This window comes from Hemibagrus wyckioides, linkage group LG11 (genome assembly GCF_019097595.1).
Source record: "Hemibagrus wyckioides isolate EC202008001 linkage group LG11, SWU_Hwy_1.0, whole genome shotgun sequence".
Lineage (NCBI taxonomy): Eukaryota > Metazoa > Chordata > Actinopteri > Siluriformes > Bagridae > Hemibagrus > Hemibagrus wyckioides.
Genome location: NC_080720.1, coordinates 20637915 through 20659097, shown reverse-complemented (window position 1 = coordinate 20659097; position 21183 = coordinate 20637915). Strand labels below are relative to the sequence as shown.

Genomic DNA, 21183 nt, shown 5'->3' with positions numbered 1-21183 from the left:
AGGCTGCTGCTCATGCAGTGCCACACAATTGGTGGAAAGCAGTAACTCCACTTTTTTACATACATGAGCTCACAGATGTGCATGTCTACAAAGATCACGCAGATAACGATCCAGTTCAGCAAACACAATAGATGCAGTCAGTCTGCCGAAAGATGTCAAAAACCTTACTAGCCAAGTCTACTTGTCTAATGATTTTATCAACTTTTAGTATTCACCGTAAACAAATATAAGCCTTATCAGTAAGTCTAATCTGATGAGTTTGTAAAGGTGTTCACCCTGTGATTAACTGTGACATTCCACTAAGGAGCCTAAAATGTTTAAAATGTTTAAAAGACCTAATTAAACGTATTGAGTTTAGTGGATTGGTCAAATTGGATGTTCAAAATATTTCAGCCTAATACCACACAGTCACCAAGGGAGCAGCCGCAAGAACAACAACAACCACACAGATTTCAAGACTTGCACTGTTCCTGGGAAATAATACCCATCCTTCCATGCATTTGTACAAGGCATCTGTACCCATCCTTTCAGGCATTTTCTGTACCACTTATCCTACACTGGGTTGCTGGGAAGTGTATCCAAGAGAACTTTGGGCACAAGGTACAGGACACCCTGGATGGGGTACCAACTCATTGCAGGGCAAAACAGTAAAAATGCTTACACACTACAGAAAGTGTAGAGATCACCCTACAACACATGCCTTTGAACCGGAAACCAAATAACCTGAAAAACACAGAAAGCAGAGTTGGGAATCAAACCCCTATCCCTGGAGACGCGAGGCAAAAGTTTATGGCAAAGGTTTTGTTATCCTCCCTGCAAATGTTGAAAGCAAGTACAGTTTTAATGGTGGTAAAACGATCGTGCGGTTTATTTTAATACATTATATATATGTAAATGATGTACTTAGTAGAGCAGCAAGCAGCCTGCTTATGTTTCACTAGTATTATTATAAGCGGCATGAGTAATGTACGCGCGCATACGCTAGAAACCCCGCCCCCTTTCTATTCTCTCAGCCAGAGCCTCCTGCTGGCGCGCGATTGGCTTATTATTATTATAGCGCTTATTCACAAATACGCGCTCCTCAAATCGCCGCACTTAGCAAATACACGGCCGATTTCCTTCATTTACGCATGCGGTAAGTTATTACATGGGTTTGGCCAGGTTTTGGTGGTAGCTCCATCGAATGGCCATTGTCCTTTAATTCAATCAGGAGACATTGTGCGTTGGAGGTGGGGCTACTGGGAGATACAATACACACAGCTTTATATATTTTTTTATTTGGTTCGCCTAGAAACCCGAAAGCTCGAGGGGTGCATGTAAGTTAACGCTTCGTACTTGATTTGCTGTTTGAAGTGAGGGCGCTCCGTTCCCAAACGCGCTTTTAATGCATGTTCTCTACCCAGGCTTAGCGAAATTAGCCGAGCCGCGTCTGCTCTCAAACATAAACACCTCGTAGTATGCTCGAGTACTTATATCACGCCATTTTAAAAAGTAGCCTGGACAAAAATAAACGGAGACTAATAACGGATTAATTTCCCACACTCCTCACCTTATCGCTGCACTACACCATAGGCGGATTATATCGCGGTGATGTGTAGTGGCCGTGTGATCATTCACAATAGTTGTTAAACGCCTAGTAGAGATAAAGGAGAAAGGTAACGCTGTGTGTTGGTTGGTTGGTTTGTTTGTTTGTTTGTTTTTTTTCCGCGATCAGGTGACGCTGGAAAATGAGTGATTCCGAGAAGCAGACAATTTCTGTGAAGGATAAGGACGGAGTGGAGAAGAGGGGACGAGGAAGACCGAGAAAACATCCAAAGGTAACAGCTAGGTTATTAGCTGCTCGGCTAAGCTAGGCTAACTATGCAGCTACATCTCCTTTATTAACTTTCAACCTCGACTTGTAGTTACTAACAGTGCTCCAAGAGCTAACAGGTCCCTCAACTTGCACAGGGGGAAGGAAATAGGCCAGTGTGTAAACTGTCGTGTCTTATACAAAACCAGATAACCGAATTAAATTATAACACAATTTTTCGTTTTAGCTTTTAAAAGGAATAATTTGTTTGCCGTTTCAGGAATCCAGTGGATCTCCGGTTCCGAAAAGGCCGAGAGGGCGGCCAAAGGGCAGCAAAAATAAAGGACCTTCCAAGAGAGTGAGTGCGCAGTTTATTCATTTTGGTGCTTAATGTTTACATAAACACACGCACACACACTTTCCATGTGTTTACTGTTGAAGGATCATTTTCAGGCCTATAGTGGACGGTTCAGAGCTAGCTGTGAGCTATAATCGCTGTCAGTCTATGGCCCATACGTCACCGCTGTGGATGAACTCACTGCCCTCGCCACCTGTTTTGCAGCTTGGTGATGGCGCCCCCTGGTGTTCCCTGCTGAGAACACACACATGAGCGGGATTTCGAACAAATCCCCTTAAACTCTATGGTCCCGTGGTAAAGGTTTCCCGAGATGGTGCTGAAGCAAGGAAGCAGCACATTAACACTAAATGGTCCATTGTGTGTGTGTGTTTTTTGTTTTTTTGTAATTTTACCTCACTTTTAAAAGTGAATGCAGCATAATTCTTCTTAAACCCCAAAAAAGTGTTGAGAGCAACACACAGCACTTTAGTTTAGTTTAGTAATAGGAAAAAGGATTGGCTCACAGTTGATGTATTTGGAACTAAAGCTATGTTTCTCCATAGAAAGCGGGATCATCTTCAGAAAAGAAGCAAAAGGGGAAGCCCAAGAAGGAGGTAATTGAGCTAATAATATACAGATCGTGTTCAAAACAGAATCCGTTCTTGGCAAACTTGCTGTTTGCTGTCCAAGTCAAATAAATAATGTATTCTGGTATAAATGATGTAAGGTGCAACTTGGTCAGGGTTTACACGCTGGTATAATGTAACTGACCTGTTTTGTTATGTTCTATGTGAACAGGAAAAGGAGGCATCTCAGGAGTCCTCTGAGGAAGAAGAGGAGGATGAAGATGAGGAACAGTAACTACCTCATCCTCGGCACTACCTCATAATATGACACAGCCTGGCACCACTTACTAATCTACAGCCTCTAACAACGGGATGTCGTCCGCTCAACCACCTCTGTGGGACTGACATAAATATCATGTCTATAACAATCAGTTACATGTTTTAAAAAAAAGTGGAATAATTTTAGAATCTGTGAATTAGGCTGCATATAAGTGTTTAGTCCATTAATGGTGCTTACTTGGTGCTTTTCAATTTTTGTTTTGGTTTGCTTTTTATGTACTTTATGTGACGTGGAAGGTCAGGGGGGATATAGAATTAGAAAAAGAAAAGTGTTCTGACCGTGATGTGTAGTGGTCCTATAGTTTTAGTGTAGGGCTTTCTGCTTAACTGCAGCTGACTTTTTTTTTTTTAAATACACCCCCTGCACTGACTAGATTTTATCTTATTAGATTGCCTTTATTATATATGTTGAGGCGTGAACATTCACCATTTGTTGAAGGCTAGGTGTGTGTATTTTGCAAGATAAACAGATTTAGATTTGAATACACCATTTTCAGTCTTTGTCACTCTGGTGTAATAGTCGGGTAGGTGATAGAGATGTCTGATTCTCATTGCAAGTACATTCCAGTAGCATTTTTAACACACTTGTGACTAATTTATGTGGACTGTTCCTCATACACATATATATATTTTTTCTTTTCATTGATAGTTTTGCCTCTTTTACTTTAACTTTTACCAACAGGTCACTTTTCTAGGTCAAAGAAACACACAGGCAGATAAGCCTTTAGCTCTGGTCAGCATTAAAGAATACTTTACAGTTGTACATTTAAGGATACACCCAAATACGTCTGGGAGTTTACAGAGATCACCTGTGAAATAATGCACACTTGAGCAGCTATACCTCAGTACCATGGCTTGTGCTTGTGACAGGTTCGCATATATTGTCAAATCAGCTTACATGAAACTGTGTCATTTGGATAACTTTAGAATAGTCACAATGACTGTTTTTATTCTGCATCATACATCCCATCTGTCCACATTCTTTGAACCATAGCAACAATATGCATCAGCCACCTCAGGAATTACAGTATGTAGACAGCAGGCGACAGACCAAGTAGTGTTCAGATAGCACTGATAACTTCTGTATAGAATGTGTTCATCATTTCTGTGGAAAACAAACTGCTCTGTACCTATTTTTAATGCAGCTGAGGAATTGTCTACAAGCTCTTTTAGGCTTATACCACGTTTGTTGATGCCGCAAATACCTATTTATTTCACGTTTAATTGAGAATTCAGTTGTATCTGTGTAGCATGTTGTGTTGTTAATAAAATATACTTTCTCATTTTTGAGTCACCTTGTTTTCATTAGAAGGGAGAGGTGGGTTTTTTATTTTTATTGTTTTATTAATACAGCGTTATTGCTGTGTGTTGTAAGTTCCTCGTATACACACAGACACCCTAAGGATCCTCGCAGTACAGGCCTGCGATTCCACAACAGCGCCTACGCAACTTAACTAGCACGGAGCCGTCCACAGCCAATCAGCTTGCGCGCGCGGCGTAGCTGTTTCAGTAATGGCGTCTGTGGCTGAGATGCGCTTGGCTTTAGAAAAATGAAGCGTAGAAGAACTTACTTCTTACACTGAAAACGCGGGGTTTCCTTTCGTGAACTTTGCGTGTGAAGCCGTGTCATCTCCCAGAGGTTTGCGCTCTGATATTAGCCAGTTCCGACGTGCCGAGATGATGAAGCTGAAGTCTAACCAAACTCGCACCTATGATGGAGAAGGGTACAAGAAGCGGGCCGCCTGCCTGTGCTTCAGGAGCGAGACCGAGGAGGAGGTGAGGCCGGGGATCTGTGGGCATTCAGCGGGCCGTGATAAAGACTGCTGGTCACATTTTAATGAACCGAATACTTACTATTCACGAGCTCTTTCAGGATAGAAACACGACTATTCCGCTAAAATGAGGAAACCTCAAATGCTGAGATTCAATAACCCTTATTGAAAAGGTAACATCTGTTGTAGCGGGCTAACGGTTAGCTTGCTAAGTTAGACGGTGCGATTTGTCAATGAAAATGCTAAAGTAGCTAGCAGCTAGTCGTGGGGCTGTCAGTTAGCGAGGTGGCTGAAATCCGCTCACATCTTTTGTAAAAACATAATAATTCTGATGGACGGAAACTCGTGTCTTTTCCCGATCGGCATCAGTGCAGCATGAAAAAGACTCGTGTTTTGTGATGACACCGTAAAGTGGCTGTGTGGAAACAGACTGCTAGCTAGCCAACAAGCCTTACTCACTGTGGAAGCTCTGTGTGAGCTAGACATCTTAGCACCTTACCTGCTAGCTGTTTATTTTATTCTGTTTTTATTTTCTCCGTGATAATGATGGTGAGAATTATGGCTTTAAACGCTGAAGGTAGTCTGTTAACTGAATACAGTTCGTTGCATAAGTATTCACACCCCCCCCACGTTGAACTTTTCAGCCTTTCGTAGCGTTACTACTTGGAGCAGAAATGGGCTTCATTGTTTTTATATGTTATGGGTATACACAAAATGACCCTCAATATTGATGCATATCAATCATCAAATGATTTACAAATAATAAAAAAACGTGGTTGAATAAATATTCACCCAATTAATGTGAAACTAGATCTAACTGTAACGTAACAAAATGGGGAAAGGGTCAAAGGAGGGAGGGGGGGTCAAATATTTATGTAACTGCTGTAGCTCTATAAACTAATAGGCTTGGATTATCTAAGGTTATCTTTCTGAACTGCTTCCCTTGTTGTTTATACTTTTGGTAACTTGTTTCATTTTCCATGGAAATGTTTTTTTCCCCTGCTGTTCAAAGTTTATGCCAAAAACAAGGGAAAGGCACCTGTTCGGCATGTACAAACTACTTTGTTCAGACTTAAGCAGGAGCACTGGTGCCATGTTTTCTTTTTATTATTATTTTCAATACAATGCTGATCTCAGAGCTCTAAATACTAAGACAATATCCGCATCCTCGGATAGGAAACAATTTCATTACTTATAGAGCCAAGATCGGTTGGTATTTTGTTGTTGAATACGCAGGCAGACGTGCATCTCGGCCAGGTTTTACACACTAACAGTGAGTCGAACGAACTCGTTCTCTCAACTTGTCCAGACAGCGGCTGTGATTTGAGGTGGACAACCATATTGAGTGCAGGACACTTGCTAGATTTGTGTTTTTTGAAAATATTGAAAAGGTCTAAAAAGGTGCCAGATTTAGTGATTAAGTTGTGCACACTGATACAAATCCAAGAACAGTATTTTCCCAAAAAGTTATAAGATCCCTAAATCTTGAATGTAATGAAAATCATGTTGTGTGCTGGCTACTGTGTGTTTATTCAGGTGCTGTTGGTGAGTAGCAGCCGACATCCTGATAAGTGGATTGTGCCCGGAGGAGGAATGGAACCGGAGGAAGAGCCCAACGTTGCTGCTGTTCGAGAAGTGTGTGAAGAGGTCAGAGCATTTACTGATTGTTGTGGGGATTTTTTTGTGTTTTATTAATGTAGTACTGAACATGGATCACTATGTTGTAGCCTTATACAGTGTCACAAAGCCCAAAATAGCCAGTGAGGATTAAAAAGTATAATAGCACATTTCCTCTTAACAGATTTAAACCGAAAGGCTATTACATTGCTCAAAACTGTGCTTGCTACCTAGTGAGACTGTTTTTGTACCATCGACCCATGAGGCTGTTGTATACTTATACGACTGTTCTAAGCTGACCCTAGTGTCCTGATCATAGCTTCTTGTGATAGGCAGTAATACTCTCTCATCACTCATGTGTAGAGGGTGATCATTTTACAGACAAGTGCTAAAGGGCGTTCCACTCAGATTAACTACTGCTCTTTATTCTACACCTTGGCTGAACTCCAGTTCGGCTGGACTCCAGCGATCGCCGAAGCCTCTTTGGGCGCCCAGAGAGTGCAAACCTAAGATCTTTATATGACTGATACCTTGCTTCTATGTGCTGGAATAATAGCTTGTAGAATTGCTTGGAAGCTTTTATAATGAAAAGTGACAGTGGTGCTGTTAAAAAAAAAAAAAAAAAAAAAAAAAAAAGTGTTTGTAGTAAAAATCGTATGCAAGGTCAGGGAAATCGATCAGTTTGGCAAACATTTTTACAGCATATGAAACTGATTCAAAACTGCTTTCAAACTGGCTTCCTTTTAAACAGTAGCTGTTTTGTGACGCAAATTAAGTCATTTTATTTCAATAACACTTACTGAGCACATTATTAGGAACTCATTTATGCAATTATTTAATCAAGCAATCATGTGGCAGTAGTGCAATGCTTTGATTCACGTATATCTGGCCCAGCAGCTTTAGAAAATGTTTATATCAACACGTTAGAATGGGGAAAAAGTTCAATCCGAGTTATTTTGATCGTGGCATGATTGTTGGTGCAGGACAGGCTGGTTTGAGTATTTTTTATAATTGCTGATCTCCATGGATTTACATCAACAGCAGTTTCTAAAATGTGCATAGAATGGAGTAAAAAACAAAAAGCATCAAGTGGGTGGCAATTGTGTTGATGCTGCCTTATTCTCAGAGGAAAAGGGCTGGATTAGTTCAAGCCAGAATCTGAGGCTACAGTGGAAAAAGCACAATGTTTCAGACATTTGAGTAATAATGAGCATAATTTATTATTAACAGAAAACTTTGTTTGGAAATTTAATCCAATCCTAAATTCTATAAAAATGTTCAGGTAGCCAGTTAAAGGTTTTCATCAGTAGTTTGTACTCTTTGCTTTTATATCGGTGTGTATCTAGATCCTGGCAGCCGTTACGCACACTGTGTGTTCAGAGTGTCTTACTTCAAGGCTGGGCCAATTTTCCGAAGCACTGATTAAACTCACAGAGCACTTTATTAAGAACACTATACTAATACTAGCCGAGTTTATTTTTGCTTTCAAAACAGCCTCAATTCTTTGAGGCATGGACTTTACAAGATGTTGGAAAACATTTCTTTTAGATTCTGGTCCATGCTGATATGATTCTCACACAATTCCTGGAGATTTGTCAGGTGAACTTTGATGCTGTGAATCTCCTGTTCTACCACATCCAAAAGATGTTCTACTGGATTCAGAACCGATGACTGGGAAGAGCACTGAGGAACACTGAACTTATTGTCATGTTCATGAACCCAGTTTAAGACGAATTTGTTTTTTTGACATGGTGCATTATCATGCACATTAGAATATGGGTAAATTGTGGCATTGAAGGGATGCACAATGTTCAGTAACAAATGTAGCCTCTGGAAATCAAGTGATGACTGATCGGTAATAACAGGTCCAACGTACACTATATTGCCAAAAGTATTCGCTCACCTGCCTTGACTCGCATATGAACTTAAGTGACATCCCATTCCTAATCCATAGGGTTCAATATGATGTCGGTCCACCCTTTGCAGCTATAACAGCTTCAACTCTTCTGGGAAGGCTGTCCACAAGGTTTAGGAGTGTGTTTATGGGAATTTTTGACCATTCTTCCAGAAGCGCATTTGTGAGGTCAGGCACTGATGTTGGACGAGAAGGCCTGGCTCTCAGTCTCCGCTCTAATTCATCCCAAAGGTGTTCTATCGGGTTGAGGTCAGGACTCTGTGCAGGCCAGTCAAGTTCCTCCACACCAGACTCTGTCATCCATGTCTTTATGGACCTTGCTTTGTGCACTGGTGCACAGTCATGTTGGAAGAGGAAGGGGCCAGCTCCAAACTGTTCCCACAAAGTTGGGAGCATGGAATTGTCCAAAATGTCTTGGTATGCTGAAGCATTCAGAGTTCCTTTCACTGGAACTAAGGGGCCAAGCCCAGCTCCTGAAAAACAACCCCACACCATAATCCCCCCTCCACCAAACTTTACACTTGGCACAATGCAGTCAGACAAGTACCGTTCTCCTGGCAACCGCCAAACCCAGACTCGTCCATCAGATTGCCAGATGGAGAAGCGTGATTCGTCACTCCAGAGAACGCGTCTCCACTGCTCTAGAGTCCAGTGGCGGCGTGCTTTACACCACTGCATCCGACGCTTTGCATTGCACTTGGTGATGTATGGCTTGGATGCAGCTGCTCGACCATGGAAACCCATTCCATGAAGCTCTCTGCGCACTGTTCTTGAGCTAATCTGAAGGCCACATGAAGTTTGGAGGTCTGTAGCGATTGACTCTGCAGAAAGTTGGCGACCTCTTCGAACTATGCGCCTCAGCATCCGCTGACCCCGCTCCGTCAGTTTACGTGGCCTACCACTTCGTGGCTGAGTTGCTGTCGTTCCCAAACACTTCCACGTTCTTATAATACAGCTGACAGTTGACTGTGGAATATTTAGGAGCGAGGAAATTTCACGACTGGATTTGTTGCACAGGTGGCATCCTATCACAGTTCCACGCTGGAATTCACTGAGCTCCTGAGAGCGACCCATTCTTTCACAAATGTTTGTAAAAACAGTCTGCATGCCTAGGTGCTTGATTTTATACACCTGTGGCCATGGAAGTGATTGGAACACCTGATTCTGATTATTTGGATGGGTGAGCGAATACTTTTGGCAATATAGTGTACGTCAGGAAAACATTATCTACACCATTACACCACATCTACACATTTGTGAGTTTGTGCCTACTGCAGCCTCAGCTTTTTCTTTTCGGCTGACAGAAGTGGAACCTGAAGTGGTCTTCTGCAGTTGTAGACCCTCCCACGTCAAGGTCCATTCTGAGATGCTTATCTGCTCACCACAATTGTACAGAATGCTCATCTGAGTTACTGCACCCTTTGTTTGCTCAACCGGTCTGGTCATTCTCCACTGACCTCTCTCTTCAATAAGGCATTTCTGTCTGCAAAGCAGTCGATCACTGGATGTTTTTTCTTTAATGCCCCATTCTGAGTAAACTGTAGAAACTGTCGTGTGAAAATAACAGATCAGCAGTTATAGAAATACTCAAACCAGCATGTCTGGCAGCAACGAAAATCACAGAGATCACATTTTTCCTCAGTGAAAATTACCCATAGCTTTTGCCCTGAATCTGCATGATTTTATACATTGTACTACTGCCACACGATTAGCTGATTACATAATTGCATGAATGTGTAGGTGTAAAGGTGTTCCTAATAAAGTGCTCATTGAGTGTAGTTTGTCTATTATCAGTGTGTATATCGTTTTTTCCCCTCATAAGCAGTACAAAGAGTAAAGAGATGTGTCCTAACTTAAATTTGCAAATAGAGGGACTGCAAGGTTGCTGTTTCTAATTGTTTTTATGTTAAATGATGTATAGCAAAGCTGCGGAGTAATTCACATGATCGAAGATAAAACAGGTGGTGGTGTCAGATCAGCAGGTTATCATTAAATGTCAAATGATGCATCTGGTCATCACTCCCGTTCATCAGATCAGTTTTTTTTTATTCTCTTTGTGCTATTGGGTTTGTGTAATTGCATTACTGAGCATTCAGCTGCTGTATGAGTGTTAAATTCTGCGGGATTGTTTTTTTTCTCTCTCCCCTTTTCCAACAGGCCGGTGTCAAGGGCACTTTAGGGAGACTAGTAGGAATATTTGAGGTGAGTATCACATAGCAAACTGATGATACATTGTTCCTGCAGTAGTGATTGTGATTCTAGTCAGGAAGTACTGCACTCACTGAACTACTTCAGCTCAAACACAAAAGTGTGCAGTGCAGAGGGTCCCATGGGAACATACCATGCAGCATTTTAATAAGTGAGGATGAGGTGATTAGGGATGTGGCCTATTGATCATTTGGAAAGTTACGCATGGAAAGATTATGTATGTTAGAACTGCACTGGAAATCTTATCATTTACAGATATAGAGTTGTTTTGAAGGAACTTATCCAAATTCTATTCCTGATATAGCTAGTGAAACAAGCTGTTTCATTTGTGGTCATGTTTCACTTGGATGATTTGCTTCTTTTACATATTTGTTGCCGTACAATATTTGATGGAAATTTTCTCGATTGATCTCACATGATAACAAGTTATGTATGAAATGTCCTGTATTTCTGTGCCTTGAAGGACAACTCCAACCTAGCCTGTAACGTGGTGGTAGTGCGTGTATTTAAGGAAACCTTTAACCAAAATGTTAAGTAAATAAAAAAGCCAACGTAGGAATGTATTACAAAATGAATCCTGGCAGGCCCTGAAGATCATGTGTTAATTATAACCCTACGTTCATGCTAGCAAATAACACGTGACCCTTTACTAAATGCAGCACTGTGTTGAATCTGTCTCACTTCCATGTGAATTAGGTACGATGATAAATCCAAAGTTGGTTCGAATTATTGTTTTGGACCCATAATATAATGGTCTAATGTTTTTTGTTTAGTTTTTTTCTTCAGTTCCCCTCTCACAAATGTAATCCCTCCTTGCAATTATGGATTTTTCTTTTAAAACTGCTACATTTCATTTATTTTTTCCCCCCACACTCAGAACCAGGATAGGAAACACAGGACGTATGTGTATGTTCTCATTGTAAAAGAAGTACTGGAAGACTGGGAAGACTCTGTAAACATTGGTAAGTGTAGAGTTGTCTTGGGTTTACAAATGTGCATGCAAATTTCAGACCACATGAAACCATTTTACTCAGGTTTCTTTTCAAAACTGTACTCACCATTGACCTTATGAACACCTGTAAACATTCATATTCATGAAGTTATCTAATCAGCTAATCATTTGGCAGCAGCACAGTCAATCAAATCATGCAGATATTGATCAAGAGCTTTAGTTAATCTTCAGAGTGAAGATAAAGTGTGATCTCTGTGACTTTAACTGTGGCATGGTTGTTGGCGCCAGTTGAACTAGTATAAGTGTTTAACAAAATGCTGAAACACTTTGTTGATGAGAGGGATCCAATGCGAATGAGCAGAATGGTCCGAGATGAAAGAAAATCAAAGAGAGTAACTCAAATAATCACTCTTAGCAACCATGGTAAACAGAAAAGCATCTCTGAACACGTCAAACCTTTAGGTGGACGAGCTCCGACAGAACAACACATCAGGTTCCACTCATGTGTCGATGAGTCTGTACCCGTGATAGCCTCAGATTAATGTTCTTGCCTGGCAGGAGCAGAACCTGATGTGGTCAAGGTTTGATGTGACGTTCATATGGAGATGCTTTTCTGGTTACCACGGTTATAGAGAGTGAATATTTGAGTTTCCTGGCAGCTTGAACCAGTCTGGTCATTTTCCTTTCATAAACAGTGCATTTCCACCTGAGAGTCACTCAGTGTTTTGGTATTTTGCCTCATTCTGTATAAACTGATGTGTGTGTAACTCTCAGCAGTTTGTGAAATACCCCGCAAACCTCACACTAACATCCATGCCACATTTGAGATCACAGTTGTTCCTCATTCTGATGTTTAATGTGAATCTGCATGATTTTCTGAATGGCTGGTCTGCTTTATAAAGTAGATGGTGAGGGAATCTCATGGTCATTTCAAACAATTGAAATATTAGCCCTAATCTACCTCACTCAGAGCACACATTCACCCTCTTCTTTTGACAGGGAGAAAAAGGGAATGGTTTAAAATAGACGATGCGATACAAGTGTTGCAGTGTCATAAGCCAGTGCAGGCCACCTACTTCGAAGCTCTACAAGAGAGCTGCCTGACGAGCAACGGCACTCCTCTAGTGGCCACGATAGCTGAAGACCTGTCACCCAGCTACAACATCAATCAGAGCTCTGTCTCTGACATCAGATAACTAACACACAACACTGACACTCCGGATGCTTCCGCCACCACTCTCGCTCTTATTCTTTCAGTATTCTTTTATTTTTTCCCTCTTTCTCTCTCTGTGTTTTTTTTTCCCCTTTTCTCTTAAAATACAGTTTGCCTTGCCAACCCTTTTTTAGGTGCCAGAGAGGTGGCACAAACTTGACAAAGTGTTGGGTAAATATTCAAAAACATGTTTTGTAAATGTAAATTCAATGTTTGTCGCTCTCTACTCTGATTTTTTTCTTTCTTTCTTCCCTCCAACCTCTCCTTAAAAATGGACAGTTGCATGAAACACCCCCTCCTTCTACTCCTTCTCCCTTTAGTGCCCTCTGTGACCCAAGTGTGAGGTTAAATGAATGCAAGAACTACTTTTTACTGTTGTGATGTAAATACACGTAGCCTAGTGCTTATGCTTGAGGCTTTCAATATTTTTTACGCATCCATTTTTTTTTTCCTTGTATGTGAGAGCGAGTGAGCATGTATTTGTGTGAGTAGTGCGAGTATGTGTTTGTTCTCGGAAACCACCTCCTTCCCCCACCCCAAGCAATGAGAAGGAAATGTGTAGATGCCTGAACAGATGGAATTGGTGAGAGGTCAGTTGGTTTGCATGAGCACTGATATTTATTTGTCTTACAAGTTTGGGATCTGATGAATGTTCAACCTGTATTTGGTGTCAGTAGGTCTTTTGAGTGATTTCTTCTTCCCTTTTTTGCCCCCTTGCCATTTTGTAAATATCTTATGGGTTTGACGAAATACACACCCTGGTTTAATTATGCTTGTTTCTTTACTAGAGTGGTGCCTAAATGTGTGAGAACACCGACTTTAACGTGATAGTAAAACCCCCAAAAATGTTTACAAGGCCAGCAATTATTGGGAGCAAGCAGGGTAAGCCAGCAGCACGTGATGATAACTGATGAGTTTCGTGCACTGCTTGCGTCCATGTATGGCTGACGGCAGATCCTACAGGTCCAGTAATTTCAATGTTGTTGGTGATGATAGTGAAGGGGGGAAAAGACAAATCACCACTCAGAACCACTTAAATCAAACTGCATGACAAGGTTGTAGAGTTGACGTTTGTGAACGTTGGAGGATTCAACAGGACAGCTTCTTGGAAAAAAACGCTAATAGGCACATATCGAGTGGATCCCACCTTTTTAATTTAGTAGTGTCTCCTATTATGGAGCTCTTTATTGGACCTGGTAGGTCAGGCCAGGGTAACATTGAAAAGTAAATATGGACCCATTACTGAAGTGCTTTTTCAATTACGTTTGGTGACTTGGGAAAACCCTTCTCATTGTTAGATTTTGACACGTTTCCTGAACTGAAATATGCTTCTCTTTTGCATGTATTTCAACAAGTCGAACTAGTTCAGACCCCAGACTCAGAGAAAATTGGATTTATCGCAAGATTCCGTTCAAAAATGCCACACTCGCCTCTATATTTATAAATAAATATACTTTTAGAAAAACATTACAGCCCAATTTGAGGAATTATAAGTTTACATTATGAAGTCAGTCTCAGTATTTAAACACAAGCCTCATGGTCGTCTCTTCTGACTGATCACTGTTCACATTCACGCTGGTGGGGAAATAATCACTGATTCATTCTGATCAAATTTAATCTTGGTTAAATTTGACACCCGTGTCCGTTCAGCATGGTACATAGATATCGAAAGATCAAGGTATGATTTTACTGTGTGAAAAAGTCACACTTAACTAGTGAGGTTTTAGACATCTTGAAACTGATCACATTTTCTGCTCCGTTTGTTTAAACTCGCTCCTTGACATGACTGTTGAAGTCAGGTGAGGCAAGGGAGCCTGAATAAAACCATTTTGTGTCATTTTTGTAGAATGTATTTCTTTAAAGTAGAGACGTTAGTACATTAGTGTCATTGAAAAGAAAAGAAAAATTTTTTTGGCTTATTCTAATGAATTCAGTCACAGCGAAATCCATCGGGTTTTCCCAGACCACCTGACATATCCCAGAAATTACCAGAGGATTAAAAAATAAATAAAATCTGATTTTATGTTTAGAATATTGAAGGCACATTGGTTCAAAAACAGTCCCTTTGAATGTTCCAACAGAAAACCCACATGCCTTAGTCATCCACCAGATTATTTTAAGCTTGTAAAAAGGCTTATGCCAACTGCATGAAGGCTGATGTGGCCTCTTGTTACCTTGTACCATCTTGATTTGGATGAGATGGTATTATTTATGTATATTGATCTCTGCAGTTTTTTTTTCCTTCATCTCTTAAAGAACCATTGGCACCTCAGTCGAGCACTTGCATATCTGCTCGACAGGAACTATAATATGCTGTTAAAAAAAAAAACACACACATTGCAGAGCTAAACAGGGCTTGTATAACCGAGACCTTGTTTCAAAATATAAGAAATGTGGACTGTAACCCTCCCCTCTTTTATTCCTCTCATTTTCTCTTTGTCTAGTAAGTTGTCTTAGCCAGGCTGCTTACTGCCCTTCTGATGGCATGCAGCAGTTGGCACAATACTGTGAATCTGGAGCCACTGTAGTTAGCCAGACCTTTTTTTTTCTCCTTTCTGTATAGACTAAATTCAAAAAGTCAAAATACAGTATGTGGTTTTTCACGTTTGGTATGCTGATGGTACGCAGAGTTTCTGGTGATTGGCAATGGAACTGTTAAAGCTAACCCCCGAACAGGATGTTTGGGAATGTATTCTTTTTGGGCTGTTTAAGTTGCTGTAGGTGCAGGTTTAATATGTTTCTTGTTTCCTTCGATTTCTTTTGTTCCAATTCCGACACAATCGTTAACCTGAGAGTTAATTTTGAGCTCGTGGGTGTAAATGTATAGACAAGCTGATCGTTTTGCTGCTAGGATTTTTTGATTAATTCTGAGCAAGCAAAAAAAAAAAAAGCAGGCCAACTGAACCAATTCACAAGTAATATTTCGCTAGATATGACTCATTCATGTAACACTAAAATCACTTTTCTAGATTATTACTTAGTAATATAGCTGGGTTTACAATTGTAATGTAATCTGTTCTCCATGTAGAGGTGATCAGACTTGATGAGAATCTTAAGAATGTCCCAAAGCACAATCGCCTTGCATACACAGAAGTGTTTGTATGATTTAAAGGTTTTTTTTTTTTTTACTGGCTCTTCTGAGTTAAAAGCTTGATCTTACTGAAACAAAAGGCTTTGTAACCATTTTTTTACATTAATTGCCCAGATCTCACTACTTTGCATTTTTGTTTGAAAGATTTCAAAAATACCAAACAAAACAGTTAAGGATTGGAAACTACTAGATTTTCCGTGCAGAGTGAATTTGACCAACGGACATAGTTCACACTTCTGCACCTTACAAGCACAGAGCCAGTGTAATGCATCAGACCCTGAATGTAAACTTGTAGGTTATATTAAAGCACCAGCTTGATTTAGTAAAATATTTTAAACAAAACATACATTTCACATTTGCTACTTGCTCCCAAAAAAAAAAAAAAGGGCTGCAGCCTATAAACACCTACGTCACTTATACAGCCCATAAAGCTGTGACCTTTTTCAGTTCAACAAACATACCTGGAACATTTGCGTTGTGATTTTGGGATTGTGGAATATACCAGTATGAGAATGTAATAAATGTGCCAACAAATAAAACATCAGTATTTCACATTACTCCTGTTCTTATTTCATATATTTATTCAGTGCCAAACAAATTGTTGCACACATTTCTGGGCAAACTTTAGCACTCTACTGAACATTTTATCCATATTTGTAATGTGCTTACTCTGTTACTTTAAGTGACACTATGCCACATACTCTCTTAAAAACCTTTAACCTAGAACTCTTGAAGGCTGGTAGTGTAAGACGGGGAGCTTTTTGAATTTACAAGCAACTGATGAAATGTGATGACTTCCTAATCTAAACAGGAAGCTAAAATTATCAGTATTTAGATGTTTTTATTCTATTAACCTGTCATTGTCTATATTAATCTACTCATTTGATTGCTCACACTATCATCTAATCCAGACACATTTTAACATTGAAAGTCCACTTCTCATTCTTGGGAGAACTTCTGAAAATCTGAATATAACCTGTGGTCAAATGTTACACTGACAAACATTAACTCAACCAAAACCAAATGCATTTGCTGCACAAAAATACCATTAAAATAAAAATGCTTAGTCTGATCAACATTGGCTATACTATATAAAAAACCTACACACTTTTTTTTTAATCCTTCAGACCACACCACTGAATAGGTTGTGTGTTAATGCCAGATTTAACAGTTCCAAACTTAATCTGAAAGCAGAAGATACAGGGAAAGGGAAAAACAAAGAAGGGAGTCCCAAGCTTAAATGTTTTCCAAACTTTATTATACAGAGAATGTGGAAAATTACTGTGGCTGCTGTCCTCTGCCACGCCCAAAGCCACCTCTCTGTGTGAAGGGGAGGAAAAAAAAATAAAAAAAAATTTAGCATTACCCCTTTCCCCTTAAATCCCTTGATGGACAGTTACAATAGAAAACAATTGTGCAGATCAAAGCAGTACTTACGAACTGGAATTCTGTAGCAGCTCCTGCACCTGCTTCAGCCTTCTTGTCTGCTCCAGCTACAGAAACAAAGAATTCGTCAGACTTCATACAACTATCAAATCAAAAGCACTGCTGTGTAACGACATGCTGGGGATTATTACTGGGTTGAAATTTAACACTGCCAACAACCCAGATCTAACAGAGTACATCCAGTAATACACCAGTACTGTATGTTCCTGACTGCTGTCAGAGTTTCTCCTGGATAAAGGATATGCTGATCTACCCCATACTGTGAAGGTACATGCTGTGTACTCACGCTGAGCTGCAGATCGCCTGTAGGCATCTCTGTCTCCCTCTCCACGTGCCAGACGTGCTGGTCTCTCTCCCTCCAGACCTGAAAGGTGAAATGGAATTGGACTTAATTTTCTTGCCATTTAATCTTCAATAAAGTCCTTGAAGTCTCCTTAATCCTGAAATAGTAATTTACACAAAACAATGCTTCCAAGTAATGATTATAAGCTCCACATAATAGAGGGAAGTCTTTACCCTTGGGACGGGGTCTGGCTGTTTCAGGGCGGGTCTGACGGCGCAGAGTGGCAGGTACAATCTCAGGGGGCAGATGAAGGAAATCCCTCAGGTACTGGATGCCCTCGTTGGTCAAGTACCAGTAGAAGTGGCGCCATGCAAACTGCTCTTTGACGTACCCGCAGGACTTCAGAGACTGTCAAGAGGTTAAAGGCAGACATTACTCACTGTGTGTATTTAACACTAAATAATGCATGCCTGGATGTTACAGTAGACCCACTGTTAGACATTTAAAAATAAATAAAATGGCTACATGTGAATTCAGAGAAATTTCATTAAGGGACCACTACACAAAACCAATAAGTGTTTTTTTTTTTTTTTTTTTACACAATCTTTATTCTTTTTAGTCAAACATCTGCACTGTTTTGTTTTTTAATGCTCAAGTCTTCAGACACTAATACAAAGTATATTTATATTATGTATATATGAATTATACACCAATCAGGCATAACATTATGACCACTGACAGGTGAGGAGATGATCAGTGTTGTTCACCTCATCATGCCACCTGTTAGTGGGTGGGATATATTAGGCAGCAAGTGAACATTTTTTCCTCAATGCTGATGTGTTAGAAGCAGGAAAAATGGGCAAGTGTAAGAATTTGAGCGAGTTTGACAAGGGCCAAATTGTAATGACTAGGTGACTGAATCAGAGCATCTTCAAAACTCCAGCTCTTGTGGGGTGTTCCCAGTCTGCAGTGGTCAGTATCTATCAAAAGTGCTCCAAGGAAGGAAGAGTGGTGAACCGGAGACAGGGTCATGGGCGGCCAAGGTTCACTGATACATGTGGGGAGTGAAGGCTGGCCTGTGTGATCCGATCCAACAGACGAGCTACTGTTGCTCAAATTGCTCAAGTTAATGCTGGTTCTGATAGAAAGGTGTCAGAATACACAGTGCATGACGAGTCAGGGCTGTTTTGGCAGCAAAAAGGGGAGCAACACAATATTAGGCAGTTGGTCATGTTATGCCTGATCACCATAAAGACATTCACAATAAAAACCAGTCAATAATGACACCATCAAGGACCAATGCCACCTTAGACACATGCAGATCTTACCTGTGGCTCGCCTACATCTTTGGATGCAAATAAATTGGTCCTTTTTTTTACATTTACAACTAACAACTACATATCCTTATGTATTTATATACGCATTTACCATTACAATCATCCCAGAATCTGTGAGAAACATTAAAGTCACAGATTTATAGTCACAAAAGCCTAAGCTAAGGCTTAACGTTTGAACAACCCTTATTTACATTTGTTAACCTCTAACAAGGAGTTTGGCAGTCTGCAGACACACCAAACGATGTGCATACTCAAAAGAAAGCATTCGTACCACACCGAACAAAGTTGTAGCCCTCAGAGCACTTTACTAATAAACTGCAGCACACATGTCAGTACAGAGACTTCAGGATGTGCACACAAACAAGGTTACAGAAACTCTCACCTGCATGGCCTTCATTACGTGAAGGTTGGGCACGTTTTTGTCGGCGAGCTCCGGGTGCTTGGCCAGATGCACATCTTTCTTGGCCACCATCACGCCCTCTTTAAAGAGGAGCTCATAGATGGCAATGCGATTCTTCTTGGGCATCAACATCTACACAAACCGAAGATATTAGACTTTAGGCAGGAAGATGTCAAACAGAGAAACACTTATTCGTACAGTTTTACAGTCTAGTGCAAGAACAGCTCTTATACATCATCCTTCATCACTCATTAGTGCAGGAAAACTGATTATCTGGCCCAGCCATTAAACAATTATGCTACCCAACTATATATAACAAAAATAGGTGATAGAACAAAAGACTGCACAATTATTACAGATTAAAATAAGTTTTTCCACTGTAATAATCTTCATACTGGTTTCCTGTAGCTTCCTCCATTAGCACATTACCCGGCTCTTACTGAGCTATCAGGCTAAACATTCCCCTCTCTGACTTCTGCCACAAACTTTCACCACTCTGTGTGTAAACTGATATATTTGTGTTTTTAAAAGCAAATATCTGTATATTAAAAAAGCTTCTTCCGAGACATTATTTAGCCGCGGATGCTAAACATACGATGTCTAGCTTCCATCTTAGCATACTCTGACCGACACACATTCACAATCCAAAAATAAAGTCAAGCAAAGTTTTAATTCACGAAAGTCTGACAAGGATATACACAGGAAGTACACTTTTTACAGATTCGATTTAAAAATACTCGACATATTTAATGATTGAGTTGATTTTCGATGGATTTTCTGGCTTTACATTTTGCCTACCTTTGCGCTTGTTGAGAGACCGGAGCCGGAAAGGACCGCGTTACAGCACTTCCGGGAGTTCTTTCATCAGCGCAGTGCGGAGGTGAGAGACAACATGAACACCGTCATCTAGCGACGTGGAGGTACAGGTCTGACCGTTTAAACCTTATACACCGATCAGGTATAACATTATGACCACCTGCCTAATGTTGTCTCCCTTTTTGCTGCCAAAACCCGTCCTGAATACCCGAATACACAGCCCTGACCCGTCATGCACTGCGTATTCTGACACCTTTCTATCAGAACCAGCTTTAACCTCTGTAATTTCAGCAACAATCGGATCACACGTGTCCAGCCTTCACTCACCACGTACATCAATGAGCCTTGGCCGCCCATGACCCTGTATCAGCAGTTCAATCTGTGGTGGAGTTGGTTTATTAGTGTGGGGAATGTTTTCTGGCACACTTTGGGCCTGTTAATTCCAATCAATCATTACTTGAATGCCATAGCCAGTTTGTTGCTGACTTCATGGCCACAATTTGACATCTTCCAATGGCTACTTCCAGCGAAATGTTGTCTCAGTCTGGTTTCATGAACACGAACAATTAGATCACTGTTCTTCTGTGGCCTTCCCAGTTACTAGGTGTGAATTAAAAAAAAAACACCTTTGAGATGTAGAAGAACAAGAGATTTGCGGCCTAAATGTGCAGCTGAAAAAATCTGCAGCTATTGCGTGATATAATCATGTCAAAATGGACGAGAAACTCAAAGGCATGTTTTCAGCATCTTGTGGAATCCATGCCATGACGAATAAATCTTGTTTACCCAGAAGTAGTATGTGTCTCTAATAAAGTGCTCAGTGAGTGTAGAATCTCTGATGTAGTAATGCCTTCTATAAGGAAACAATTATTTAACATTTAGGTTAAATACCAGGTGTCAGTGCTTTGTAATGATGAGTACAGGGAGTCTTCAGGACAGAGGAGTTTGTGTTTTTCTGTTAAAGATGCTGACCATAGTTATTATCAGCTGATAGCATCTATTTATTACAGCTGTTATTACATGTTAATGGTGCTCTGCTTTACATTAGGCAACATCACACCACTCTAGCATGGATTCATGTCCTTTAACAGCATGGCCC

General features: G+C 40.4%; 3 protein-coding genes across 5 annotated transcripts; 2 read left to right on the top strand and 1 right to left on the bottom strand.

The window, feature by feature from the left end:
- The first annotated feature begins 996 nt into the window (after positions 1 to 996).
- On the top strand, positions 997 to 4317 carry hmga1b (high mobility group AT-hook 1b). Of its 3 annotated transcripts, none has more exons than XM_058403992.1 (5): positions 997 to 1135; positions 1715 to 1817; positions 2073 to 2150; positions 2693 to 2743; positions 2928 to 4317. In XM_058403992.1, the coding sequence occupies exons 2-5, from the start codon at positions 1728 to 1730 to the stop codon at positions 2988 to 2990; spliced, it is 282 nt and encodes a 93-aa protein (XP_058259975.1). In that variant the 5' UTR covers positions 997 to 1135; positions 1715 to 1727; the 3' UTR covers positions 2991 to 4317. The 3 variants fall into 3 exon arrangements, with proteins under 3 accessions (XP_058259975.1, XP_058259974.1, XP_058259973.1); XM_058403991.1 differs by lacking the exon at positions 997 to 1135 and adding an exon at positions 1142 to 1316; XM_058403990.1 differs by lacking the exon at positions 997 to 1135 and having other exon boundaries at positions 1142 to 1817.
- A 206-nt stretch (positions 4318 to 4523) lies between these two features.
- On the top strand, positions 4524 to 16359 carry nudt3b (nudix (nucleoside diphosphate linked moiety X)-type motif 3b). The gene is made up of 5 exons (XM_058402595.1): positions 4524 to 4810; positions 6343 to 6453; positions 10496 to 10540; positions 11424 to 11508; positions 12498 to 16359. Exons 1-5 carry the CDS (start codon positions 4712 to 4714, stop codon positions 12692 to 12694), a joined length of 537 nt encoding a protein of 178 aa, XP_058258578.1. The 5' UTR covers positions 4524 to 4711; the 3' UTR covers positions 12695 to 16359.
- A 679-nt stretch (positions 16360 to 17038) lies between these two features.
- rps10 (ribosomal protein S10) lies at positions 17039 to 20151 on the bottom strand. Its single transcript, XM_058402596.1, has 6 exons — positions 20067 to 20151; positions 19251 to 19400; positions 17765 to 17939; positions 17535 to 17612; positions 17240 to 17295; positions 17039 to 17122 (listed from the first exon to the last, which is right to left on the bottom strand). Exons 2-6 carry the CDS (start codon positions 19398 to 19400, stop codon positions 17081 to 17083), a joined length of 501 nt encoding a protein of 166 aa, XP_058258579.1. The 5' UTR covers positions 20067 to 20151; the 3' UTR covers positions 17039 to 17080.
- Positions 20152 to 21183: the final 1032 nt, after the last annotated feature.